The sequence below is a fragment of the Apodemus sylvaticus genome, chromosome 17 (genome assembly GCF_947179515.1).
Source record: "Apodemus sylvaticus chromosome 17, mApoSyl1.1, whole genome shotgun sequence".
Lineage (NCBI taxonomy): Eukaryota > Metazoa > Chordata > Mammalia > Rodentia > Muridae > Apodemus > Apodemus sylvaticus.
Genome location: NC_067488.1, coordinates 48301090 through 48322951, shown reverse-complemented (window position 1 = coordinate 48322951; position 21862 = coordinate 48301090). Strand labels below are relative to the sequence as shown.

The window sequence follows — 21862 nt, the reverse complement described above, 5'->3', positions numbered from 1 at the left end:
GGGGGGTAGGGAGGGTAGAAGGAATCAAATAGTGACAAAAATAAGCTTTATGGAGACAAGGATGCTGAGATTCTAGAAGACAGAGACTTTATCTAGTAATAAAACAGTATTTATTCATAGGAAACAAAATGTAGGGAGAGCTCCGGAGGCCTACCTAAATTTATAAGCCGTTTGTCATTAGACAAGCCAGTCCAAATAATTTCTGCCTCTTAGAATTTGAGCACTGTAGCTTTTCTTTTTAAATAGTCTCATATAGCCCCAGGCTAGCTTTGAATGCTGAACTAAGCTGAGGATGTCCACGAACTTCTGCTCTTTCTGTCTCCACTTCCCAGTCGCTGGGACTGCAGGCATGCACAACACCATATTTTTGTAGCCAATAGAACCAGGGCTTCATGCATGCTAGCAAAGAATACCAACTGATCCGGGTGGTGTTGGTGTACGCCTTTAATCCCAGCACTTGGGAGGCAGAGGCAGGCGGATTTATGGGTTCAAGGCCAGCCTGGTCTACTGAGTAAGTTTCAGGACAGTCAGGGCTACACAGAGAAACCCTGTCTCGAAAAAAACCAAATCAAAAAATCAAAAAAAAAAAAAAAAAAAAAAAAAGAGAGAGAGAGAGAGAGATCCAGATTCAATTCCCAGCATCCTCATTGCAGCTCACACCTGTCTGTAACTCCAGTTCTGGAATATGACTCCCTCACAAAGACATGTACGCAGGCAAAATGCCAATGCACATGAATTATAGACAGCCTTTACCTGGGTGCTGACAGTGCACATTGGGAGGGGGTCAGCATCTCTGGCCTTCATTCTCTAGGTGTCTCCCTCCTTTCCCATGTTATGACAGTGAGAATGCCGGTTACCCAGTTTTTCTTCTTAGGGGTACAGACTGTGGTTAAAAAGAAGCAGCAGCAAATGCGGAAAAGATAGACGTATTCAATGTGGTTAAATAGGAAAGACAGACACAGAAATTCAGTGATCTCTTAAGTGTATCTTCCCAAAGTAGCCACACTGAATACATCTTCCTTTTTTACAGTTTGGCTCTTTTGATTTCTTGGGGATGGGTGCCTGTCTTAGTTAGGGTTTTACTGCTGTGAACAGACACCATGACCAAAGAAACTCTTATAAGGACAACATTTAATTGGGGCTGGCTCACAGGTTCAGAAGTTCAGTCCATTATAAGGCAGGAGCATGGCAGAGTCCAGGTAGGCATGGTGCAGGCAGAGCTGAGAGTTCTCCATCTTCATCTGAAGGCTGCTAGAATACTGACTTTCAAGCAGCTAGGGTGAGGGACTTAAGCCCACAAACATGGTAACATACCTACTCCAACAGGGCCACACCTCCTAATAGTGCCACTCCCTGGGCCAAGCATGTACAAACCATCATAGTGCCTAACTTGACTTCTTAGGGTATAGACTGTGTCCCCAAGTTCAGTTGACACCTGCAGACATTATCTACTGTCTCCTAGGGAACACTAGGAACCACTCATACTCACCCCTGGTGCCTCAGTTCTCCATACCCCAACCACCAGAAATCATTGGCTCCAGCCCTACATGACTGAACCATTTTTCTCTAACCTAGCAGCATTCACCTGCACCAAGTCCCACCATCTCTTGCCTGGATTACACTACCCGCCCACTCCCAAAGGGTCTCACTTTAGCTCTGTCTTACTACATAGACCAGACTGGCCTAGAACCTCTGAGAGATTTAAGGAAAGAGTCAGTACACTGGGCTGTCACTAGCTTCCTGGTTTTGCCCTAGCTGGCTCTCAGCTGATTCTCTGCACTACAGTCAAAGGGGTCCTTCTTTATGCCTCTACTTTAAACCAGACATTTCCACTTTCAAGAAAACCAAGCTCTTTAAGTGGTCTCCAGATTTTCAGACTCAGGCTTTGCATAAATGGTCTTCCCTCTGGCAGCAAGCGCCTTAGTTGAGACCTCAGCTCAGATATCATTTGAGGGGGGGGGGTGCCTTCTGAGAATACCCCATGCCATTCTATTTCCTCAAGTTGTCTCTAGCCCCTTTCTTGTCTGTTTTTGCCTTTGTTTTTGAGACAGGGTTTCTTTGTGTCACTCTGGCTGTTCTGGAACTCACTTTGTAGACCAGGCTGGCCTTTAACTCGTCCACCTACCACTAACTCCTGAGTGCTGTGATTAAAGGAAGTACTGGCTTCCCTTCAGTGGCTTTTTGTTTTGTTTTGTTTTTTTGTTTTTGTTTGGAGGTGCTGGGTATCGAATCCAGGGCTTCAGTCATGGTCACAGGTGCTGTTCCACAGCCTCTACACCCTTTTCTTTTCCAAGTTAGCAAAGGTCTAACAAACATTTGTCATCTGTGTCCTCTCCATCTCTAGAGAATAAAGCTCTTAGCACAGGAATGTGTTGGTTCCCCAGCGTACGTGCAACAAGCACAATGCCCGGCTCTCCATGACTGTCTCTATGGCCGAATGGCAAATGAACAGCTTCTCAAGAAGCCTCTTTACTCTTCTGGCTTTCCAATAACCTGAGCAAAACTCAGAACAGGAGACAAGACTCGGACTCTAGGCTGACGGCCTCCATTCTCCGCGTCTGTAGAAATGAGCCTAGAGGTCTCAAGGAACACAGCAATTCCACAATTTTGTAAAGCAAGTATGGCCAAGTTTGTGTGGCTAGGCAGTGTGCAGGGATGGCAAGCAAAAGCAATCTAGGAGTCGGGTGTCACCCGTGCCCTAGTCCAGCCTGCCTTCCCAGATTGGGTTTACAAATCCTCGCCTGTAAAACCCACCGTTTCAGCAGTCGCGGACCCCAGTGAGGCACCCATTTTAATAGTGGCTAAGGTCCTAGGCACCCACCTCAGCAAGGACTCTTGGAAGGTGTGGCCTCTGTGCAAGGCGTCAACTATGGCCAGAGGAAAAGGTGACAACACTTTGTTCGGAAAATAGCACCTCTGTTCGAACTGCGGGAAACACAAGGGGGCTTTTAGCCCAGCTGGGCTGATGACGGCTGAAGAGAGCAACGCGACGCATCCAATATGGCTGCGGCGCCAGCGCGGCGAAAAGCAAAGGGAAGGAAATGGCGCTGGCGCGTGCGGCCAGCTTGGGGCACACAGCGTTGGGACGAAGGGCCAAGGCCAACCAAGAGGGGCCTCAAGACTCTCCGGGTTCTACTGCCCAGAGACCCCCGAAGTCTGACCGAGGCAATATGGAGTGCGACTATTGTGTCTGCACTAGGCCGGCCTCAAGTGCCTTTTGAGCTCGGAATGCCGGGAAAAGTCCATTCTCTACACAGAATGCGCTACGAAGACTGCGCATCCTCGCAATAGAGGGCTGGCCATCGACGCAAACAATGTTACGTCGTGCCGACGGCTCGCCCCACCCCCAGCCGTCCTTCTGGAGCTGGCGGCGCGAGTACGCTACGCCGCTCGCGCACACTGCCTTATTTAGGTGGACCGACAAGAGCACCCATCTCCGTCACCGACGTAAAACGATTCCTAGAATATCTGTAGCGTCGCGCGGAGCCCTCCAGACGCTGTTTACGTAGCGTCTCGGCCGTGCGTAGCGTTAAAGTTGGAGCAGTCTCAGCGGCCGCCGCCATTTTGTGCAGTTGCTGGGACGGAAAGGAGACGCCTAAACCGTGGCACCGCCCGGTTTGAGCGTGACCAGACCTCCCAACTGTACTAACAACCCCGATTCTCTGAGTTTTGCTCCCGTCTCCGACGAGAGAGGCGGCGACGGTGGCGTCTGCGACGGGAGACAGCGCGTCGGAGCGAGACAGCGCCGCGCCTGCCGCCGCCCCAACAGCGGAGGCGCCGCCGCCATCGGTCATCACTAGACCAGAGCCGCAAGCCCTCCCGAGCTCAGTCATCCGTGCCCCGCTCCCAGATCTTTATCCGTTTGGGACCATGCGCGGAGGCGGCTTTGGGGATCGGGACCGTGATAGGGACCGTGGAGGGTAAGGGGGAGGTGCAGGCGGGGGGGCGGGGTGGCCCGCAGAGCCCGAGGCTCGCGCCGTACAATGGCGGCGGTGCGCGGGCCTCTGGCTCGGGCGGACGCCTCTGCGGACCGCGGTCCTGGCTCGGAAGTGGCAGGCCAGCCGTGTCTCCTCTCTTGGCCCGCTCGCTGATCATTTGATCCCTGCAAGCCGCAGTGTCTGTTTGGGGGCCGGATGCTCAAGTTTAATCGAGGAAAAGCTGCCTTGAGATGGTTTCCTTTCCGCTATGTTAGCCATCCCTATTAGAGGAGGACTGGAGTCGGAAAGGCCTTTTTGATTCTAAACTAGGTTTTACTCTCTTGTCATATTTTGGCTATGTGGAAGCAGATTGGGATGGGAAGTGGTGGAGTTGCTTTCGAAAAGATGGAAGTTGGGAGAGCGAGGAGGGCTGGTGACTTTTTTTTAATTGCCTTTTAAAGACCCTGTTGACTTTGAATCCTATGCCAGAAAGTTTTGTTTTTAGATATTTCTTAACGTAGGAATAACGTAGAGTTAACATAGGAAGCTCTTGGTGGTGTGTTAGAGGAATCCTTGACTGTGTGCCCTGGAATCAATACATCAAAAAGCTTTATGCCAACATTGTTTCTGACACCTAGTGAATGGAAACAGTTCATATCTAGATAAACTCTGGGCGCTTTCTATTTGGATACAATGAAAACATGGCTGGTTGTGATGGCGCATTGGGCTAGACAGGTGGATCTCTGAGTTCAAAGCCAACCTGGTCTGCATAGTGAATTCCAGGACTACATAGTGAGGCCCTACCTCGAAAGAAAAAAAAAAATCTTTAAAACTAACAAAACTGTTGAAACCAAGAGAACCCCTTGAGGTGGCACATATCAGTAGTCCCAACACTAGAGGCCGAGTCAGGAGCTTGGAGTTCAAAGCTAGCCTGGGCTACACAGATCAAAACAAGAGAATGGTTAACAAAGTTCAGAGTGGGGGCAGTGGTAGAAAGAAGAAAATTCAGTTGGAATAAGCCCTGTGAAGGAATCTTAATTGTAGAAATTTTCTCCTGGGTCATTAAGATTCAAGCAGTTTGGGATTATAGTAGGCACAGTGGAAATAACACATAGGAGCCACATTACCCTCGTTGGAATTAGGCTTAAAACCTCTTAGAGATTGGGTTTTCATTCTTGCAAGATTGAAAAAGCAAAAAACTGGCTATTTCTTGGAAGTGTTTCAGAGTTGTTTTAGTTGGCTTGTTTGCACGCGGGTTGAGGAGTCAGATGAGATGCCTTTTTCCCTGTAGCATTGAGCTGAAAAGCCTTGTTCACTATAGCACTGAGCCAAAAGGCCTGAGGCCTTTTAAAGGTCTTGGTGGAGTCAGCTGAATAGTTTCCTTTCTAGTTGTGTTGGTTTAGCAGTGGTATTAATAAGTCGCACAAATTCTGTCTACTGAATGTACATATCCAATGAATTCCAGTAAAATTTCTGGCCATAAGTCATTGCTGGGTGGGTTTGCCTCGGCGCTGGGTGGCTTAGCCTGTCTGCCCGGGTGCCCTGCATGCAGTTGTGTCCTCACTGTTCAGTGTCCCAAATTCAGAAACACGGGTGTAGGCCACCATACTAGGGTCTAACAGAAGAGGGAATTGTGGGGTTCCTACTACCTCTCCCAATATTGGAAGGTCTTGAAATGAAATTCTTTAAATTTTGAATTTTCTCCAATTCTCTAGTGGTTTACAAGGAATAAGGAAATGAAATCTTGCAGGGTGCCTTTAATCCCAGCACCCTGAAAACAGAGACAGAAAGAGGGGCCTCCAGCACAGCCAAAGCTGTATATAAAGAAATCCTGTCTCAAAAAACAAAAGAAAAAGGGAAATGAGATGTTTTAAAGCCCTGTTCTTAATATAGATTAAGAGAAATATATTAGGATTGTTCTGGGAAAAGTAGTTTGTAATCTCTTACATCTTAGGTTTGCAAAGTGGCCATATCTATATTGTTTAGCTTACCTGTTTGTTGTAAAGGGTATCTAAAAGACAAGACTTAATTTAAATCTGTTTGAAGGGGTTTGTTTTGACACATGTCTGGCTTTGGGTCTTATTTAAAACAAACACTCATAACCTACTTTGATGGTTTTTTGTTTTGTTTTCTCTCTGTAACTAAATAGTATTATCTGACCCTAGTGTGGTGACTCAACATATAATCCCATTGTTTAGGAAGCTGAGGCAGGAGGATTGCTGTTTGAGGGGATAGTAAAGGATGAATGATGGTCTGCCTCAAAACAGTAATAATAGTACTATTTTGGGAAGAAAAGGGAGATATATATTAATATATATAAAATATATGAATATAAAGTAAATTAACACTAGACCCTGATGTCCCAGTAGTTGGCTTTGTAGATTAGCAGAGAAGTTCTCGCCCCAGCTGTTGTAAATTTGAAGGACTTTCTTGAAGGACATTTTTCTCCCTATTAACAGTCTTGCTCTTGTAGTTTAAAAGAGTACCATTTTTCTGCAAGAGCAGAGACCGTTTTTTTATTCTATCCAGAATCTCTAGTGCCAATTACAACTCCACTTAGTATGAAGTTGGGATCAGTAACTTTGTCAGAGAGTTAAAAATATGTGGAAAACTGGGGTGCAAGGAAGTCTGCTGCTTTCCTGTCACCTGAGATGGGTGCTCAGGAGTGTACCTTTTCTGGTGTCTCTAGGTTTGGAGCAAGAGGTGGCAGTGGGCTTCCCCCGAAGAAGTTTGGTAATCCTGGGGAGCGTTTACGAAAAAAGAAGTGGGATTTGAGTGAACTCCCCAAGTTTGAGAAGAATTTTTATGTCGAGCATCCAGAAGTAGCAAGACTCACTCCGGTAAGAAAGGGTGTGTGTGTGTGTGTGTAGAAAGGGTGTGTGTGTGTGTGTGTGTGTGTGTGAGAGAGAGAGAGAGAGGGGGGGGGGAGAGGGAGAGAGGGAGAGAGAGAGGGAGTTAATGATTAAATATATGGTAATATACTCGAAGTGGTGTGTTATATTTGATTTTTGGTTTTTTTGGTTTTTCAAGACAGGGTTTCTCTGTGAAGCCATGGCTGTCCTGGAACTCACTCTGTAGACCAGGCTGGCCTCGAACTCAGAAATCGCCTGCCTCTGTCTCCCAAATGCTGGGATTAAAGGCGTGGGCCACCACTGCCCAGCTATATTTGATTTTATGTTGTGGCAGATCTTTTTAATATGTTGTGGTTTTGTTGGTTTTGTTTTTTTGTGGAGGTGTTTGTTTGTTTGTTTGTTTGTTTTTTCGAGACAGGGTTTCTCTGTGTAGCCCTGGCTGTCCTTGAACCCACTTTGTAGACCAGGCTGGCCTCAAGCTTTGAGAACCACCTGCCTCTGCCTCCTGAGTACCAGGACTAAAGAATACATCACCATAGCCTGGTGTGGTGGGGCACGCCTGTGCTCCCAGCACTTGGGAGGCAGAGTCAGGCGGATTTCTGAGTTCAAGGCCAGCCTGGTCTACAGAGTGATCGCCAGGACTCCACAGAGAAACCTTGTCTCAAAAAACAAAACAAAAAAAAATCACCATGCCTTGCCTTTGTGTTTCAATTTTTATGCGATAAAGTGATTCTATTTGTAGAATGGTCTCACTGTGTGGTTCCAGGCTGATCTTTAACTTGTTGTCCTGGTACTTTAGCTCCTGGAATGCCAGGATTATAGGCATGGGAAGCCACACCTTGTGATCGTATCTTCTTGGTCAAACCCTGAGTTTTGTCCAGGTGCTCAGCCATTGAGCTAATTTTCTTTTAGCCATGCTGCTCTCAAACCTAGCACCATAATGCATATAAAGTTTAAACTACCATTAAGCTACATGCTTATAAAATTAGCTTAACATTGTATTTTGTGTGCTTTTTACCACCTGATGGTGTATTCTACCCAAGAAGATTGCTTATCCAGAAAAATTATATAATAGAGCATTTGGGCCCAAGTTTTGTTGTAGACTGTCTCACTGTGTAACCCTGACTGGTCTGGAACTTGTTTTGTAGACCAGGTTAGATTTAAACTTGGTTATCCTTTGACCTGCTATACAGGGTGACAAGCACCACCTAGCCTGGCTAGAAATTACTCTGAGGCTTTTCTTCTCCTAGTCATGTGTATCCCAAACTTGGATTCATGGAAAAAGCATTAGCATATACCATTGTGATAACAACTTGTAAATGGAGAACTTGTATTGTCGTCTTCTTCCCACACAGTATGAGGTGGATGAGCTGCGTCGCAAGAAAGAGATCACAGTGAGGGGCGGAGATGTCTGTCCAAAGCCTGTCTTTGCCTTCCACCATGCTAACTTTCCACGTAAGTGTTCATTGACCCTGCATTAAATAGGGTGCTTAAAGGATTTTGTCTAAAAGACAATAGAGACTTTTATGTAAAAAAAAAAAAAAAAGTGGCCAGGTGGTGGTGGCAGTGTATGCTTTAGATCCCCGCACTCAGGAGGAAGAGGCAGGCAGATTTCTGAGTTCCAGGACAGCTAGGGCTACACAGAACAGAGTCTTTTAATTTGTTTTTGTTGTTTGGTTGGGGGGGGTTGTTTGTTTGTTTATTTGTTGTTTGGGTTTTTTTTGAGACAGGGCTTCTCTGTATATCCTTGGCTGTCCTGGAACTCACTCTGTAGACCAGGCTGGCCTGGAACTCAGAAATCTGCCTGCCTCTGCCTCCCGAGTGCTGGGATTAAAGGCGTGCGCCACCACCGCCCAGATATTTTTTAAGATAAAGCCCTTACTGTATAGATCAGGCTGCACTCTTCAGCACCTGAAGTACTGGGATTTAAGTTGTGTGCCACCACACCTGGCTTTAAAGAGTAATTGTCTATATTTCCTATTTTCTTAGAATGGTGATTACTAGTATTGATAGATATCATGTTGCACAAATTTTTGTGCTTTGAAAGTTGATTTGTATGGAATGAGGTTCCTGGGGAGTCCAGAAGAAGGCATCAGATTGTCTGAAGTTGGAATTACAGGCACTTGTTAGCTTTCCGTGGATCCTGGAATCCAAACTTGGGCTCTCTGCAAGAGCAGCAAGCACTCTTAACAGCTGAGTCATCTTCTCAGCCTCACTTTGTTTTTAATGCCAAAACTTGCTAATATTTTGCCCTTACATTTTATAATAACAGCAGAACATTGCTTCTTGGATATAGTAAGAGCTTTGGAACAGTAAATGAGCCGTGAACCAGTGCTGTTAGTGTGTTAGAATAGTGTTGGGTAATGTTGGGCTGGCCAGAGATTGGGTTTAAAGTTCTTGGAGAATAATAAAGCATCATAAGTCTTAGCATCAGTAACTGCTGTTTTTTAAGACTTCATATGTTACTTCATACTCCTTAGTTTTACTAGTAAAGGTAGTGACAAGTTTACCTCTTACAGAGTACGTAATGGATGTGCTGATGGATCAGCACTTTACAGAACCAACGCCCATCCAGTGCCAGGGGTTTCCTTTGGCTCTTAGCGGCAGAGATATGGTTGGCATTGCACAGACTGGCTCTGGAAAGACATTGGCGGTAGGTACCAAGTTTTTGACATTGTGGTAACTTATTTTGTTATCCTAGTTGGCTTGCATTTTTTCAGTTCTTGGAGTTTTTTTATTGTTTTATTTTTTGTTTGTTTTGCTTCTTGGGTGGGTGGGTGGTTTCTCCCAAGACAGGTTTTTTTCTGTAATTCTGGCTATTGTTCTCTGTATATGCCGGGGTGGCCTTGAGCTCAGAACCACCTACCTCTGCCCCCTTCCAAGTGCTGGGATTAAAGGCATGCCACCCTGCCTGTCTCACATTTCCTCAGTTCTTAAATTCAAAGTACTGTGTGCAAGCAGGGCATGGTGGGACCTGCTTTTAATGCTAGCACTAGGGAGGCAGAGGCAGGTGTATGGATCTCTGGGGCCATCTTGGTCTGTGTAGTGAGCTCCAGAATAGCCAGAGAGATCTACATAGTGAAACACTGTCTCCAAAGAAAAAAACAAAGAATTTCAGCTATATACTTATATTGCACTCATGTGGTAATTGTTCTATTTTTCCCCTTTCCCAATAGGGCATTGTTTTTGACTGGTTAACTTGCACCTGTTAGGCTAATGGCCTGGCTTTGTATGACATTGTTGATTCTCATTCCTCCTCAGTATTTGCTGCCTGCGATTGTTCATATAAACCACCAACCATACTTGGAAAGAGGAGACGGCCCAATTGTAAGTGTGTTATCACTTATAATTTTTCAGAATAACTATTTTGAATGATGGTTGAATTTTAGGTACTGTGCCCTTTTATAAGTCATCTCTCTGGCCCTGCCCTTATTCAGTTCTCACTTCTCTTCTCCATATGGAGAGGTGGTACTGGCCTGTCTTATTTGGAATTAAATGACTTGCCCAAAGTTATCCAGCAGTAAACTGGATTGGAGGCATTCTTCCCTTTTCCTGTGTGTGATCTGATTTATGCCCTTGTGTGTGCTAGACAGTAGTCCCACCACGGAGCTCCATGTGTCCAAACTGAACCTAGTCTTTGAACCAGTTTTTGCAGCAAATATAAGTAGTTCTTTGTTTTGAGGTTTATTTTTTGGTACTAGGGGTTGAATTTAGGGCCTGATACATGCTAGGTAAATATTCAACTACTGGACTATTGTCCCTCGAGCACAATTCTAAATTAAATTCCTCATTTTTACTAGGTTTACTTATTTTTCTGAAGGGAGTGAGTACATGCCACCGTATTTTGTAGAAGTGGGGGGAGGGGTTGCCTGTAGTAAGGGTCAGTTCTTTCCAGCATATGGGGCTCATGATCAGGTTGCCAAATTTAGGGGATTAACGGTTGACAGGCCAGAGTCTTTCTAAGGCCCTGCTTTTTCTTTTTTAAGGTAGATTATATAAGGTGTAGATCAATCTTAAGGGGGGTCATTTATGCCTCAAGTAATGAACACATCAAAGTGGATCAGCTGGGGAAATGCTAGTGTGCTTTCCATTTCTGAATAGTAAATGCTTTCTCATAAGCCGGGGAGCCCCACGGCCCAGTACTGAAAGATAATAAGGGGGAAATAGACTGCCTTTTGATTCTTGGGTGGTTGGGATTTGGGGTTTGTTAAGGTTGGGGTGACTGTCTCAGGGTTCTTTGCTTTCCTCCACCCCCTTTGCTTCAGTGTCTAGTGCTGGCTCCCACCAGAGAGCTGGCACAGCAGGTGCAGCAGGTGGCCGACGATTACGGGAAATGCTCTAGGTTGAAGAGTACATGCATTTACGGAGGTGCTCCTAAAGGTCCCCAGATTCGGGACTTGGAAAGAGGTAAAAAGGATTTTCATGCTTGCCAGTTTCTATACATGAAAATGAACATTGGGTTCTTTTTTATTTAAAAAAAAAAAATTCAGTATTTTCAACAGTGTAGAAATTTTTAGGATTGTGGTTCTATTAGATATTTTGTTGGGAGCCAGGCAGTGGTGGCGCATGCCTTTAGTCCCAGCACTTGGGAGGCAAAGGTAGGTGGATTTCTGAGTTCAAGGCCAGCCTGGTCTACAGAGTGAGTTCCGGGACAGCCAGGGCTATTTAGAGAAACCCTGTCTCAAAAAAACAAAAACAAACAGATATTTTGTGGGGGGAATTTGTAGCTTGGGACTTGATGTACTGTTTGTGACCTCCTTATGTGTGCTGTTTGGATACTATAAGCAATTGCTGTAACATTGAGTGCAACCACTAAGGCTGGGGCTTCCTGTATGCTGAGGTTTGGACATTGTATAATTAAGAAAGTTCTTCATGGATTAGATTTCTTATTATTGCTTTATAGGTGTTGAGATTTGCATAGCCACTCCTGGCCGCCTAATAGATTTCCTGGAGTCAGGAAAGACAAACCTTCGACGATGTACTTACCTTGTGTTGGATGAAGCTGACCGGATGCTTGATATGGGCTTTGAGCCACAGATCCGTAAAATTGTTGACCAAATCAGGGTTTGTAAACCTGATCACTATATTTATACCTCTTTGTTCCTTAATATAGTTTCTTAATCTAAAGGAAAGCCTTCATTTCTTGATAGCCTGACCGGCAGACACTGATGTGGAGTGCAACCTGGCCGAAGGAAGTAAGGCAGCTTGCAGAGGATTTCCTGCGTGACTACACCCAGATCAATGTGGGCAATCTGGAGCTGAGTGCCAACCACAACATCCTTCAGATTGTGGATGTCTGTATGGAGAGTGAAAAAGATCACAAGTACGGAAAGAGACTTCATAGCATATGATAACATAATTATTATTAAGTTTGGTTTATATTTGAGATAGGGCCACACTAGGTATCTTGTGATTGACCTCAAACTCATCATCTCCCTTCCTCAGCCTCCCATGGGCTAGGATTACAGTTGTATTGGCGATAGCTGAGAAAGCCAGGGTTAATTAATTAATTATTTATTTTGGAGATTGGAAACATTGTGTCATAAATTGGAGCATTGTCTTTGTTGATCTTGGATCCTTGCGTGTGCACTGGGCTTTTTTAATGTCAGCGGTATAGTTTTTAGGTGGGATTAAGATTGACCTCTTAATCTGAGAAATGAGTAATAGCAAGTCTATCAGACCTGCTTTGAGTCTAGTATGAATCAGTCAGGATTGCGTTGCATTGACTTAACCTGAGGCAGGGTCTCTGTGTCCTTGGCAGGCCTGGGCCTCAGGGTGTAACAGAAGGCAACATCGAGTCTTTGCCTCCCTTGTGCTGAGACTTTAGTCTTATACCACCGAACTGGTTTATGTGTTGCTGGGGATTGAACCTAGGCCATCATGCATTCTAGACAAATACTGTGACCATAGCCTGAATTAGCCTTTGTTATTTCTTTGTTTTCCTTCACTGTGCCCATAAAAGGAATACAAGAATTCAGATCCCTTGGGACTGGAATTAGAAGTGGTGTAGACCACCCAGTGGGTGTCCAGCACTTCTGAGACAGACAATTGAAGGACAGCCAGGGCCACCCAGAAAAACAAACAACAAGTTTGAGGTCTTTTTTTTCCCCTTCCTTTTTGGAGTAGAAGATTCTTGTTATGTAGCTAAAGTTGATCTTGTAGTCTCTATCCTGCTTGAGCCTCCCAAGTAATACTGGGATTGTAGACATTGTGGACATGCTCACACTCTTCAGTGTGTGGCTATTGGGGGTGAGTATCATCTGTGTGGTTGATGTAAAGGAAGGTATTTCTGGGTGATGACTGCATTGTTGGCCATCTTTTCAGATTGATCCAGCTGATGGAAGAAATCATGGCAGAAAAGGAAAATAAAACTATAATATTTGTGGAGACAAAGAGGCGCTGTGATGACCTCACCCGAAGGATGCGCAGAGATGGGTGAGTGCAACATCTAGATAGCTTTATGCCAGCAGTTCTCAACCTATAGGTGGAAAGATCCTTTCACAGAGGTCGAATATCCTGCATAGCAGATATATACATTACGATTCATAATAGTAACAAAATTACAGTTAATGATGTAACAGTGAAATAATTGCATGGTTGGGCTTCAGCACACCATCAGGCACTGTATTAAGGGGTGGCAGCATTAGGGAAGTTGAGAACCATTGCTTTGCTCAGGCAGTTTCCAAATGACTGTTGTGTGGGGGTGTAATTTATCCTGATGCAGTATGCATGTGTAAATGAGTACACTTCTATTTTGTTGCTTAAAGAATGTAATCAGTATTTGTACCTATGTTTCTTTTGTCAAGATCTCTAATATATAATATTCTTCTGATAGTTGGCCCGCTATGTGTATCCATGGAGACAAGAGTCAACCAGAAAGAGATTGGGTACTTAATGGTAAGAACAAAACGGAACTGCTAGGTTTTTATGTTTTTGTTTTTTGTTTTTTTTTTTTTATTTTGAGGAGCCTCTGCCTCCCAGGTGTTAATCTGGGAATAGTAGATAAAGCTTTTTGACAAGTGTCATCTTAGCCATTGCGTACACGCCTACCCTAGCCAATTTATAAAGGACCAGTTACTATATTAGTGGTTTCTACAAAAACAAGTGCTCATAGACAGTGTTGTAGACATGACCTAGCTGTATCTCCAATAACAGTTTTTTGGAGGGTTTTGTTTTGTTTTGTTTTTGTTTTTAAAGATTGATTTATTATTGTATTTACATACACTGTAGCTGTCTTCAGACACATCAGAAGAGGACGTCAGATCTCATTGCAGATGGTTGTGAGCCACCATGTGGTTGCTGGGATTTGAACTCAGGACCTTTGGAAGAGCAGTAAGTGCTCTTAACCGCTGAGCCATCTCTCCAGCCCTCCAATAACAGTTTTATTTGCAAAAATAACTATTGTACTAGACTTTATTTGTAGACCAAATTTCACCCAGCCTTGTTCTAGTTAATTGAACCCTGGATTTTTTCAATACATCTCTTAAAGTTCCTGAGAGTTCATAATATAAATAAGTCTTTCGAATGAAAGGCACTGTAGAGATGGCTCAGCCATAAGAGCACATGCTGCTCTGAGGCCCATCACCATGTTGGTGACCTACCTCCAAGGGGACTCTGTGCTTGGGACTCTGGGCACCTGTGTTCAGCATGCACAGACACACAAACATAAAATTGTATTTGTTTTTGAGACACAGTTTTACTATGTACTCTTGACTGACCTGGAACTCACTCAGTAGACCAGGCCAGCCTTCAAATCACAGATCTGCCTGCCTCTGCGTTCTGAGTGCTGGGATTAGAGGCGTGCACCAGCACTCCCCACCTACACGGTTTTTAAAAATGCTTAAATACTTTTTTTTTTTAATTAAAATGGTTGTAGTGTATGATATATCAAGGTACAGAGCCAATGTGTGAAAGGTGTGTGTCTTTGGTGGGTGAGGAAATAATTTTTTCTTCAGTCCATTTACAGATGTTCCCTAACTTGGCACCTTTTTGTTTTTCTTCCAGAGTTCCGATCTGGAAAGGCTCCTATTCTCATTGCCACGGATGTAGCCTCCCGTGGGCTAGGTTTGTATAGATAGGTGTCTCTAGTGGTGCTTTTATGTATCTTTTGGTTTAAAAAATTTTTTTTGTCATGTCAGATTTGCAATTGTATGTACATGAGTTTAGTCAAAAGAGGGTATAAGTGTGATTTTTTTTTTTTCCTCCCTGCAATTTTCTTTTAACCTTCATGGGGGTTTATTATTATTTGGGGTTTTCTGTGGTTCCCACCCCCTTATTTTCAAAGTTCCGTCTGGCTCCTAGCAGTCTGGTCTGTAGCAAGGCTTAGGCATGACTATTAAATTACAGTTTTCTGGCTGGATAGAAGGAGCCTAATTAGACCTAGCTGGTTTCTTTACTTTTTCCCTTATACTAGTCTGTTTACTATAGAAACAGAGGCCACTTCGATGAACATTAACAGAAAGGGTTTGATTGCTCTATGTAATGTCATTCTGTTAAATCTGCATTGCCCAGTGTTAATGTTATTGGCAATTATCCTTCCTTTTACTCATCATTTGGCCATAGACATGTTGTCCAGTTTAAGATCTAAAGATGTTCTTCTGAAGGTTTCAACTCCTGCTTTAAAATACATACAAATAGCCTGTAACACTGGCTCCTTGTGAACTGAACAAGTCTGACCCAGAGTGTTTACATTTATAAGGATTATCTTAGCTGGGTGTAGTAATACACGCCTTTGATCCCCCACACTTGGGAGATAGAGGGATATGGTTTCTTTAGTTTGAGGCAAACCTGGTGTGCATAGTGAGTTGTAGACCAGCCAGGGCTACATTGTAAGACTCTGCCTTCAAAAAAGATTTTTTACAGCTAGGCATGGTAGTATATATATGCCTGTAAATTCCACACTTGGAAACCTTAGGCAAAAGATGCATTAGTTTGAGGGCAGCCTAGGTTATATAGCAAGGTCTTGTTCTAGAGAGCTGGGGGTCATTCCTGTTGGGAAGAAACCATGTGTTTAATTTCCTGTTGAGTAAGGTGAGAAGTACCAAGTTTTTCCCTGTGCAATTTAACATAGAGATGATAAGTATTGAAATGAATTCAGCAATGATGGAGCCTTTTTATCCATTCGACTTAACTCCTCCTTCAGAGGTAGTGACCTGCAGCCATGGTGGGAAGTTGTCTCTTCCTTCTGAGCTCATCTCTGGGTCTGCGCCCTTAGAACTGGGGCCTGGGAGAGGAGTCAGAAGCCTGAAAGCAATTTACACAAGAGCTTTCAGTAATGGTGGTTTTTAAAACAGGCTTGCTATGTGCTGGTAGCTTCTTTGTGCATCTTGCCTAGACAATTAAATTTGTTCTGTCCTTTTGCATATTTTAAACAAAATCAATTGGCTACCGTTAGAATAACTTAGACTCTTCATCCCATCGTCCCTCCTTCCAGCGAGGGGAGAGGGAAGGCGCCTGAGTCTGTTTCTTGTTACTCAACATGAGTGCTTGTTGGGCCCCTTTGTTTGCTGCCTTGTAAAATCAAAGGAGGGAGAAAACCCACCACAAATGGCAGACTTCTGACCAAGGTCCTACAAGATCCTGGAAAGTGAAGGCTTCTACCTCAGACAGGGGTGCTATTTTCAGCTGAGTCACCAGGCCTTTTTTACTTCTGTGGAGTGATGGTCTCTTAAATGATCCCTTCAGGTAAGTTCAAGACTCCCATAGTTCATAATAGTCATCTTCAGGTGACCACTGTTCCCTTTCCAGTGGGATATTTTTTATTTTGCTTTTTTTTCTTTTTTTCTTTTTTCTTTTTTGTTTAAACTACACACTGTTGAACTAAAAGTATTGAATTTATTTCATTTTGTTTTTTAACAGAAGCTTTGATATCAACTGCAGATCACTCAGTACATGGCTGAGGCAAATCTCCATTGGCCCGAAGCCACTCTAGATGAGCCTGCTGGCTAGTCCTAGACTCTCCCAGTTAGTGAGTGGAGTTTCAGGCCATGGCATAGGGCTTTCCAAACCACATGTGTTCCCAAGGCCAGTGGCCAAACATGTAACTTTCCATTTCTTACCCTGCTACAGCATCGTCTATAAAGACAGCAAGATAATATTGTGGCAGTGCACCAGTAACCTCAGGGCAGCCTGGGCTGGAGAAACCCGATTCTAGGCTTGCTCTTAGGTGGCTTCAGTCAGCTGTGCACACACAGGACACCCTTCTAGCATGAAGAACTTTTGCACCGTGTCCACCCCTTATCGAGCCCCTCCAGAAGTACTCCCAGCTGTTAGCATCTGAAGCCCCAGTGCTCGCTGCTTGGAAAGTGCACTTCTGTGCATCCAGTGCAGCAATTCAGCGTGCTCTGTTCCCACGGCCCCTCGGTGGGGGTGACTAAGGAGCATTACTCAAGCTCTGAAGAAATGCTCATGGAGTTAACCCCTGCCCCGCCCCACCCCACCCCACCCTTCCATCCTGTTATATTTTTTTCTTTGTGGCATCAACGACCCAAGCCGGAGACTCAAGCTGCCCCCTGTGATAAATGCCTTCTCGTCTTTCTGGTGTGATTCAGGACTTAGGGGTCAGTAAAGACTGAGGAGCCTTTATTGTAATAAGAAACAGACATAATGCCCCTACTTCACGTGCCCCTAACAACAGCTGAATTTTTTTTTAAAATCATCTCCCCCCTTACCCCTGAAATTAATCCAGTCTGGGCAATAGATGCAGTCTGACCCTTTGGATGTAACTTTTTTTTTTCAATTTTTCTACAATCACCCCATTTACCTTGGGGGGAGGCGTTGGAGGACCTGAAATTTTTACCTGAACCCAGGTTCTCCGGCGCTTGGCAACCAAATGGGGCTACAGAGAAGCATCTAAGCCAGTTCACAGAGCGAGCGTGTGTGGGGACTTCTCACTGCCACGGACCCTTGATGCATGCTCCCCGCGCTCCAGTGGTCCCGTGTCAGAAGGCGGAGTTTTCGAAAGGAGGCCGCCAAATATAAAAGGCAAAGAGACGGGATCGGCTGCAGCGGTTTCCCAAAGGAGGAGGGAGTGTGCATCGGTCTGGTAACAAACAGAGAATGTTTTTTAATTATTTCTATCACAGAAATCTGTGTTTTATCTAGGATATTTTCGGAATATTCTTTGTAAAATGCAGATTTTTTTCCACCAAAAATTAGGATTCTGTTATTAAATTTGCTTGTTAAGTAGGTTAAAAAACTACATTTAGCTGAAAGCATTACACTAACATTTGCATACTTTAAGTTTTAGGGGGTTACTCAGCCCAATTCCTAGCCATGTACAGAATATTAAATGTGTGTCTCAAAGTTTCATGGTTTTCCCCACATTCTTTGGCTATTGAATCTTCAGGTCACATAGACAATCTGATTGTTGATTCAAGTACTGAGTTTGCAATAACCTTGAGTTGAGTGGAAAAAAACCTCATTTGAGAAGCTGGGCTTGGCAGTAGAGTGAAATTTTAGTGTAATGTGTTCTTGTGATTGAAAAGGGAAAGATAATCTGGGTATTTACACAAAGTAAAATAGGTGTGTATTTTGGCTTGGGTTTGCTTTTTAAATACAAGAGCAAGACAGAACCTAACTGTTGAGTCCGAGGATGTAGTGAGTAGATGCAGTGCCTTTCCGGGTTGCTCTGTGACTGGTCTGAAGGTAAGTTGGCTGTATTGTTGGTAGACTGTGCCAGGCTTCTCCCAACAGAGTAGAAGTGATTTGGCCCTGCACTTTAATGGTGGTACTGAGTTCTGCATTCCAGCTTTGAAGGGGGTGGCACTAGGATATGTCAGTCTGAACTCTGGTCTTAGTGCAGCTCCTGTCAGCATACCATTACAGAAAAGGCGGGAGTTTGGGGGATTGAAGGGAGCGCCCACAGGATAACAACAGCAAATCAAGATGCAGTGCCCCTGTGTCCTGAGCGGCACTGATCCTCTTTTACTCTGTTGGGATGAGTCTTTTTTGTACCTACTCAGGATGGCTACTAACTTCATCTTCTCTCCTCTTGCTGTCATCTGCCTTCGCACTCTCCACCTCTTGGCATGTCTTTACCTTCTCTCTCTCTGCCACCTCAACCTACACAATGTCTCCTCATTGACATGGAAGATGTGGAAGATGTCAAGTTTGTCATCAACTACGATTATCCAAACAGCTCAGAGGACTATGTTCATCGTATTGGCCGAACGGCCCGCAGCACCAACAAGGGCACTGCCTATACTTTCTTTACCCCCGGCAACCTGAAGCAGGCTAGAGAGCTGATCAAAGTATTGGAAGAGGCCAATCAGGCCATCAATCCAAAATTGATGCAGCTCGTGGACCACAGAGGTGGCGGCGGAGGAGGGGGTAAGGGTAAGTCCTGGAATTTTCCAGGTACTGACAAGGACTTGTAACGCTAATTGTGCCATGTTTTCTGCTGGGTTTTCTTTGTTGGTGAGTTTTTAGTTTTCCTTTTTGTTTGTTTTCATATGACAAGGCTCTTGATTGGAGTCAGAGAGACTTTTGTAGCTTTTATGTGACCTCATTTTAAGTTTAAATGCAAGTTTAGTCATTGTGCTACTGTTATAGTCCAGTATTTTTGTAGTTGAGAATTTATGATCCATTATTTATTTAAATTTGTTTGGGTCACATGGTGCATGTTCAGAATTAAACTAGTAGTACATGCCTGTGAATCTTTTGGTTTAGTTTTTATTCTTTAAAACCTGGTTTCTCTTTGTAGTCCTGCTGTTCTGGAACTCACTTTTTAGACCAGGCTGTTTTCAAACTCATAGATCCACCTGCCTCTGCCTCTGCCTCCCCGTTACCTGCAAGGGCATCACTGTCCAGCCAAGCCTGGGTTTGTTTGTTTCATGTATGAGTATTCTATCTGCATGTACACCTGCATGCCAGAAGAGGGCGTCAGATCTCATTACAGACGGTTGTGAGCCACCATGTGGTTGCTGGGAATTGAACTCAGGACCTCTGGAAGAGCAGTCAGTGCTTTACTGAGCCATCTCTCCAGCTCCAAGCCTATGTTTAACACGTGGTAAGGCTGGGTGTGTTATCTTTTTGGGACAGCTTGAGCTTCATAGCTAGGCACTGTCTCTTAAAATATATATAGCTAAACTGTTGTTCCTTCTTGATACTTTGGAGAATTTGGTAATTTTGTCTCATTTCATAGCATAGTATTAACTGAGGCATACAGTTGATCTCCAGCTGTAAGGCATGCTCAGGTCTGCACTCCTGGCTAGCAAGTTTGGTGTGTTAAGTATGTTTTTGTTATCCTCAAGAAGACTCTAAAAGGCACCAAGTTGAGTGAAGTATCCACTTAAGAGACCAGCGTTACATTGGAAGGTGTTGGGGATGTCTGTGTCCTGTCATGTTCAGTTTGTTTGGTCACATGCTTGGCATTTTTCTCTCCACCAGGAGGCCGCTCACGATACCGGACTACTTCTTCAGCCAACAATCCCAATCTGATGTATCAGGATGAGTGTGACCGGAGGCTTCGAGGGGTCAAGGATGGTGGCCGTAGAGATTCTACAAGCTACAGGGATCGTAGTGAAACCGATAGAGCCAGTTATGCTAATGGCAGTGGCTATGGAAGCCCGAATTCTGCCTTTGGGGCACAAGCAGGCCAATACACGTATGCTCAAGGCACCTATGGGGCAGCTGCCTATGGCACCAGTGGCTATACGGCCCAGGAGTATGCTGCTGGCACTTACGGGGCTAGCAGCACTGCCTCAGCCGGGAGGAGCGCCCAGAGCTCCAGCCAGCAGTTTAGTGGGATAGGCCGATCCGGGCAGCAGCCGCAGCCACTGATGTCACAGCAGTTTGCACAGCCTCCAGGAGCCACCAATATGATAGGCTACATGGGGCAGACTGCTTACCAGTACCCTCCCCCTCCCCCTCCCCCTCCGCCATCTCGTAAATGAAACTGCTTGGCGGGAGTGACTCGTGCAGATGAATTACATCTAAAGGAACACCATCTCTTACCCTTCTAGACCTTTTCATTTTTATTTTTTCTTTTCCCAACCATTATGGTTTATCTTTTTTTTTTTTTAATGCAGATAGTTGAAAATTCACTGCCAGGTTTCTTCTGCCCACCCAAAAGATCCAGTCTATAATTACAGATTTTGTAAGAAAATATATATATACACATAACTGACTGGAAAAGATTAATTTCTTTCACCCAACTTAATGCATGTTGAGGATATTGAGCTATTTTTCACCTTAAAGGTATTAGGCGCTTTTGTTGGAGCCTGTTTATATGTGGGAGGGTGGGTGGGGAAGGATGGATGGACGTTCTGTAGGAGACGGCGTCTGTTCTCTAGACTGTTCTCCTTATTGGGAGGAGCCAAGAGGGATTTCCATGCACACTGGCCATGGTGGGTTTTAAGTTACTACAGTTAGATTACTCGGGCCTGGTGAATTTTAAAGACTGCTTTGTCGGTCATGTGGCTGATGGCTTATGTGCATTCAACAGTTTAAACTTCCTAATTGGTTCATCAGTGTCCCCCTCCCCACTTTTTCCTGTAGTTATTAAATATTAACCAGGTTAGTGTTGAGTTAGAAATTACATTTCTGAGTTCAAGTATTGTCTTTTTTTTTTTTTTTAAGTTTAAAAAACTATAAAACATTGTTTTTACTAGATAGACTGGCATTTGGGTAGAGGTTGCCTGGTTTTTTTCCCCATATAACCAGGGGCCATCTGAAAGTCATTTTTCTAGCCAGAGAAGCCCCTGTGAGGGAGCGGTAAGCATCAGTGTGAAGCAAGCTTCCTGAGCAGCATTTAGAAAGCACCTTTGGAGATGACGGACTACAAGTGGGCGGATCTTCCTCTTGAACTCAGTATTCCTAGAGTAGGAATGACCTCATACGCTGCTCTGCCCACTTAGCCAGGCTCTCCTGAGCAGGACTGCTAAAGAGCTAGTCTCCTTGCAGCCTGGTCTCTGTGGTGCTTTGTAGCAGCTGGGAGCATTGTCCAGGGCTTCCCTTTGTCCTCAGGTTTTCGTAGGTAGTGCCTATGGAGGACTGAAGTCTAGGCTCACCTTACCCTCTGGAGTGTGAAGGTAGGGGTGAGCTTGTAGCATCCCTTTATTAAATGCTTTCTTCTGGAACTTGGAAGAACAG

General features: G+C 44.5%; 1 protein-coding gene across 2 annotated transcripts; it reads left to right on the top strand.

Moving 5' to 3' along the window:
- Window positions 1-3413: 3413 nt before the first annotated feature.
- Ddx17 (DEAD-box helicase 17) lies at window positions 3414-20794 on the top strand. Of its 2 annotated transcripts, none has more exons than XM_052161638.1 (13): window positions 3414-3920; window positions 6607-6757; window positions 8125-8224; window positions 9289-9422; window positions 10031-10096; window positions 11035-11176; window positions 11673-11833; window positions 11920-12092; window positions 13094-13204; window positions 13605-13666; window positions 14774-14833; window positions 18863-19105; window positions 20159-20794. In XM_052161638.1, exons 1-13 carry the CDS (start codon window positions 3871-3873, stop codon window positions 20662-20664), a joined length of 1959 nt encoding a protein of 652 aa, XP_052017598.1. In that variant the 5' UTR covers window positions 3414-3870; the 3' UTR covers window positions 20665-20794. The 2 variants fall into 2 exon arrangements, with proteins under 2 accessions (XP_052017598.1, XP_052017599.1); XM_052161639.1 differs by having other exon boundaries at window positions 3415-3920; window positions 18863-19099.
- The last annotated feature ends 1068 nt before the right edge of the window (window positions 20795-21862 follow it).

Excerpts from the sequence above, each read along its gene's own strand:
- Ddx17 (XM_052161638.1), top strand. The coding sequence starts at position 3,871 with ATGCGCGGAGGCGGCTTTGGGGATCGGGACCGTGATAGGGACCGTGGA. Across the intron at positions 3,921-6,606 it reads CGTGATAGGGACCGTGGAGG|GTTTGGAGCAAGAGGTGGCA; the intron begins GTAAGGGGGAGG and ends TGGTGTCTCTAG. Across the intron at positions 13,667-14,773 it reads AAGAGATTGGGTACTTAATG|AGTTCCGATCTGGAAAGGCT; the intron begins GTAAGAACAAAA and ends TTTTTCTTCCAG.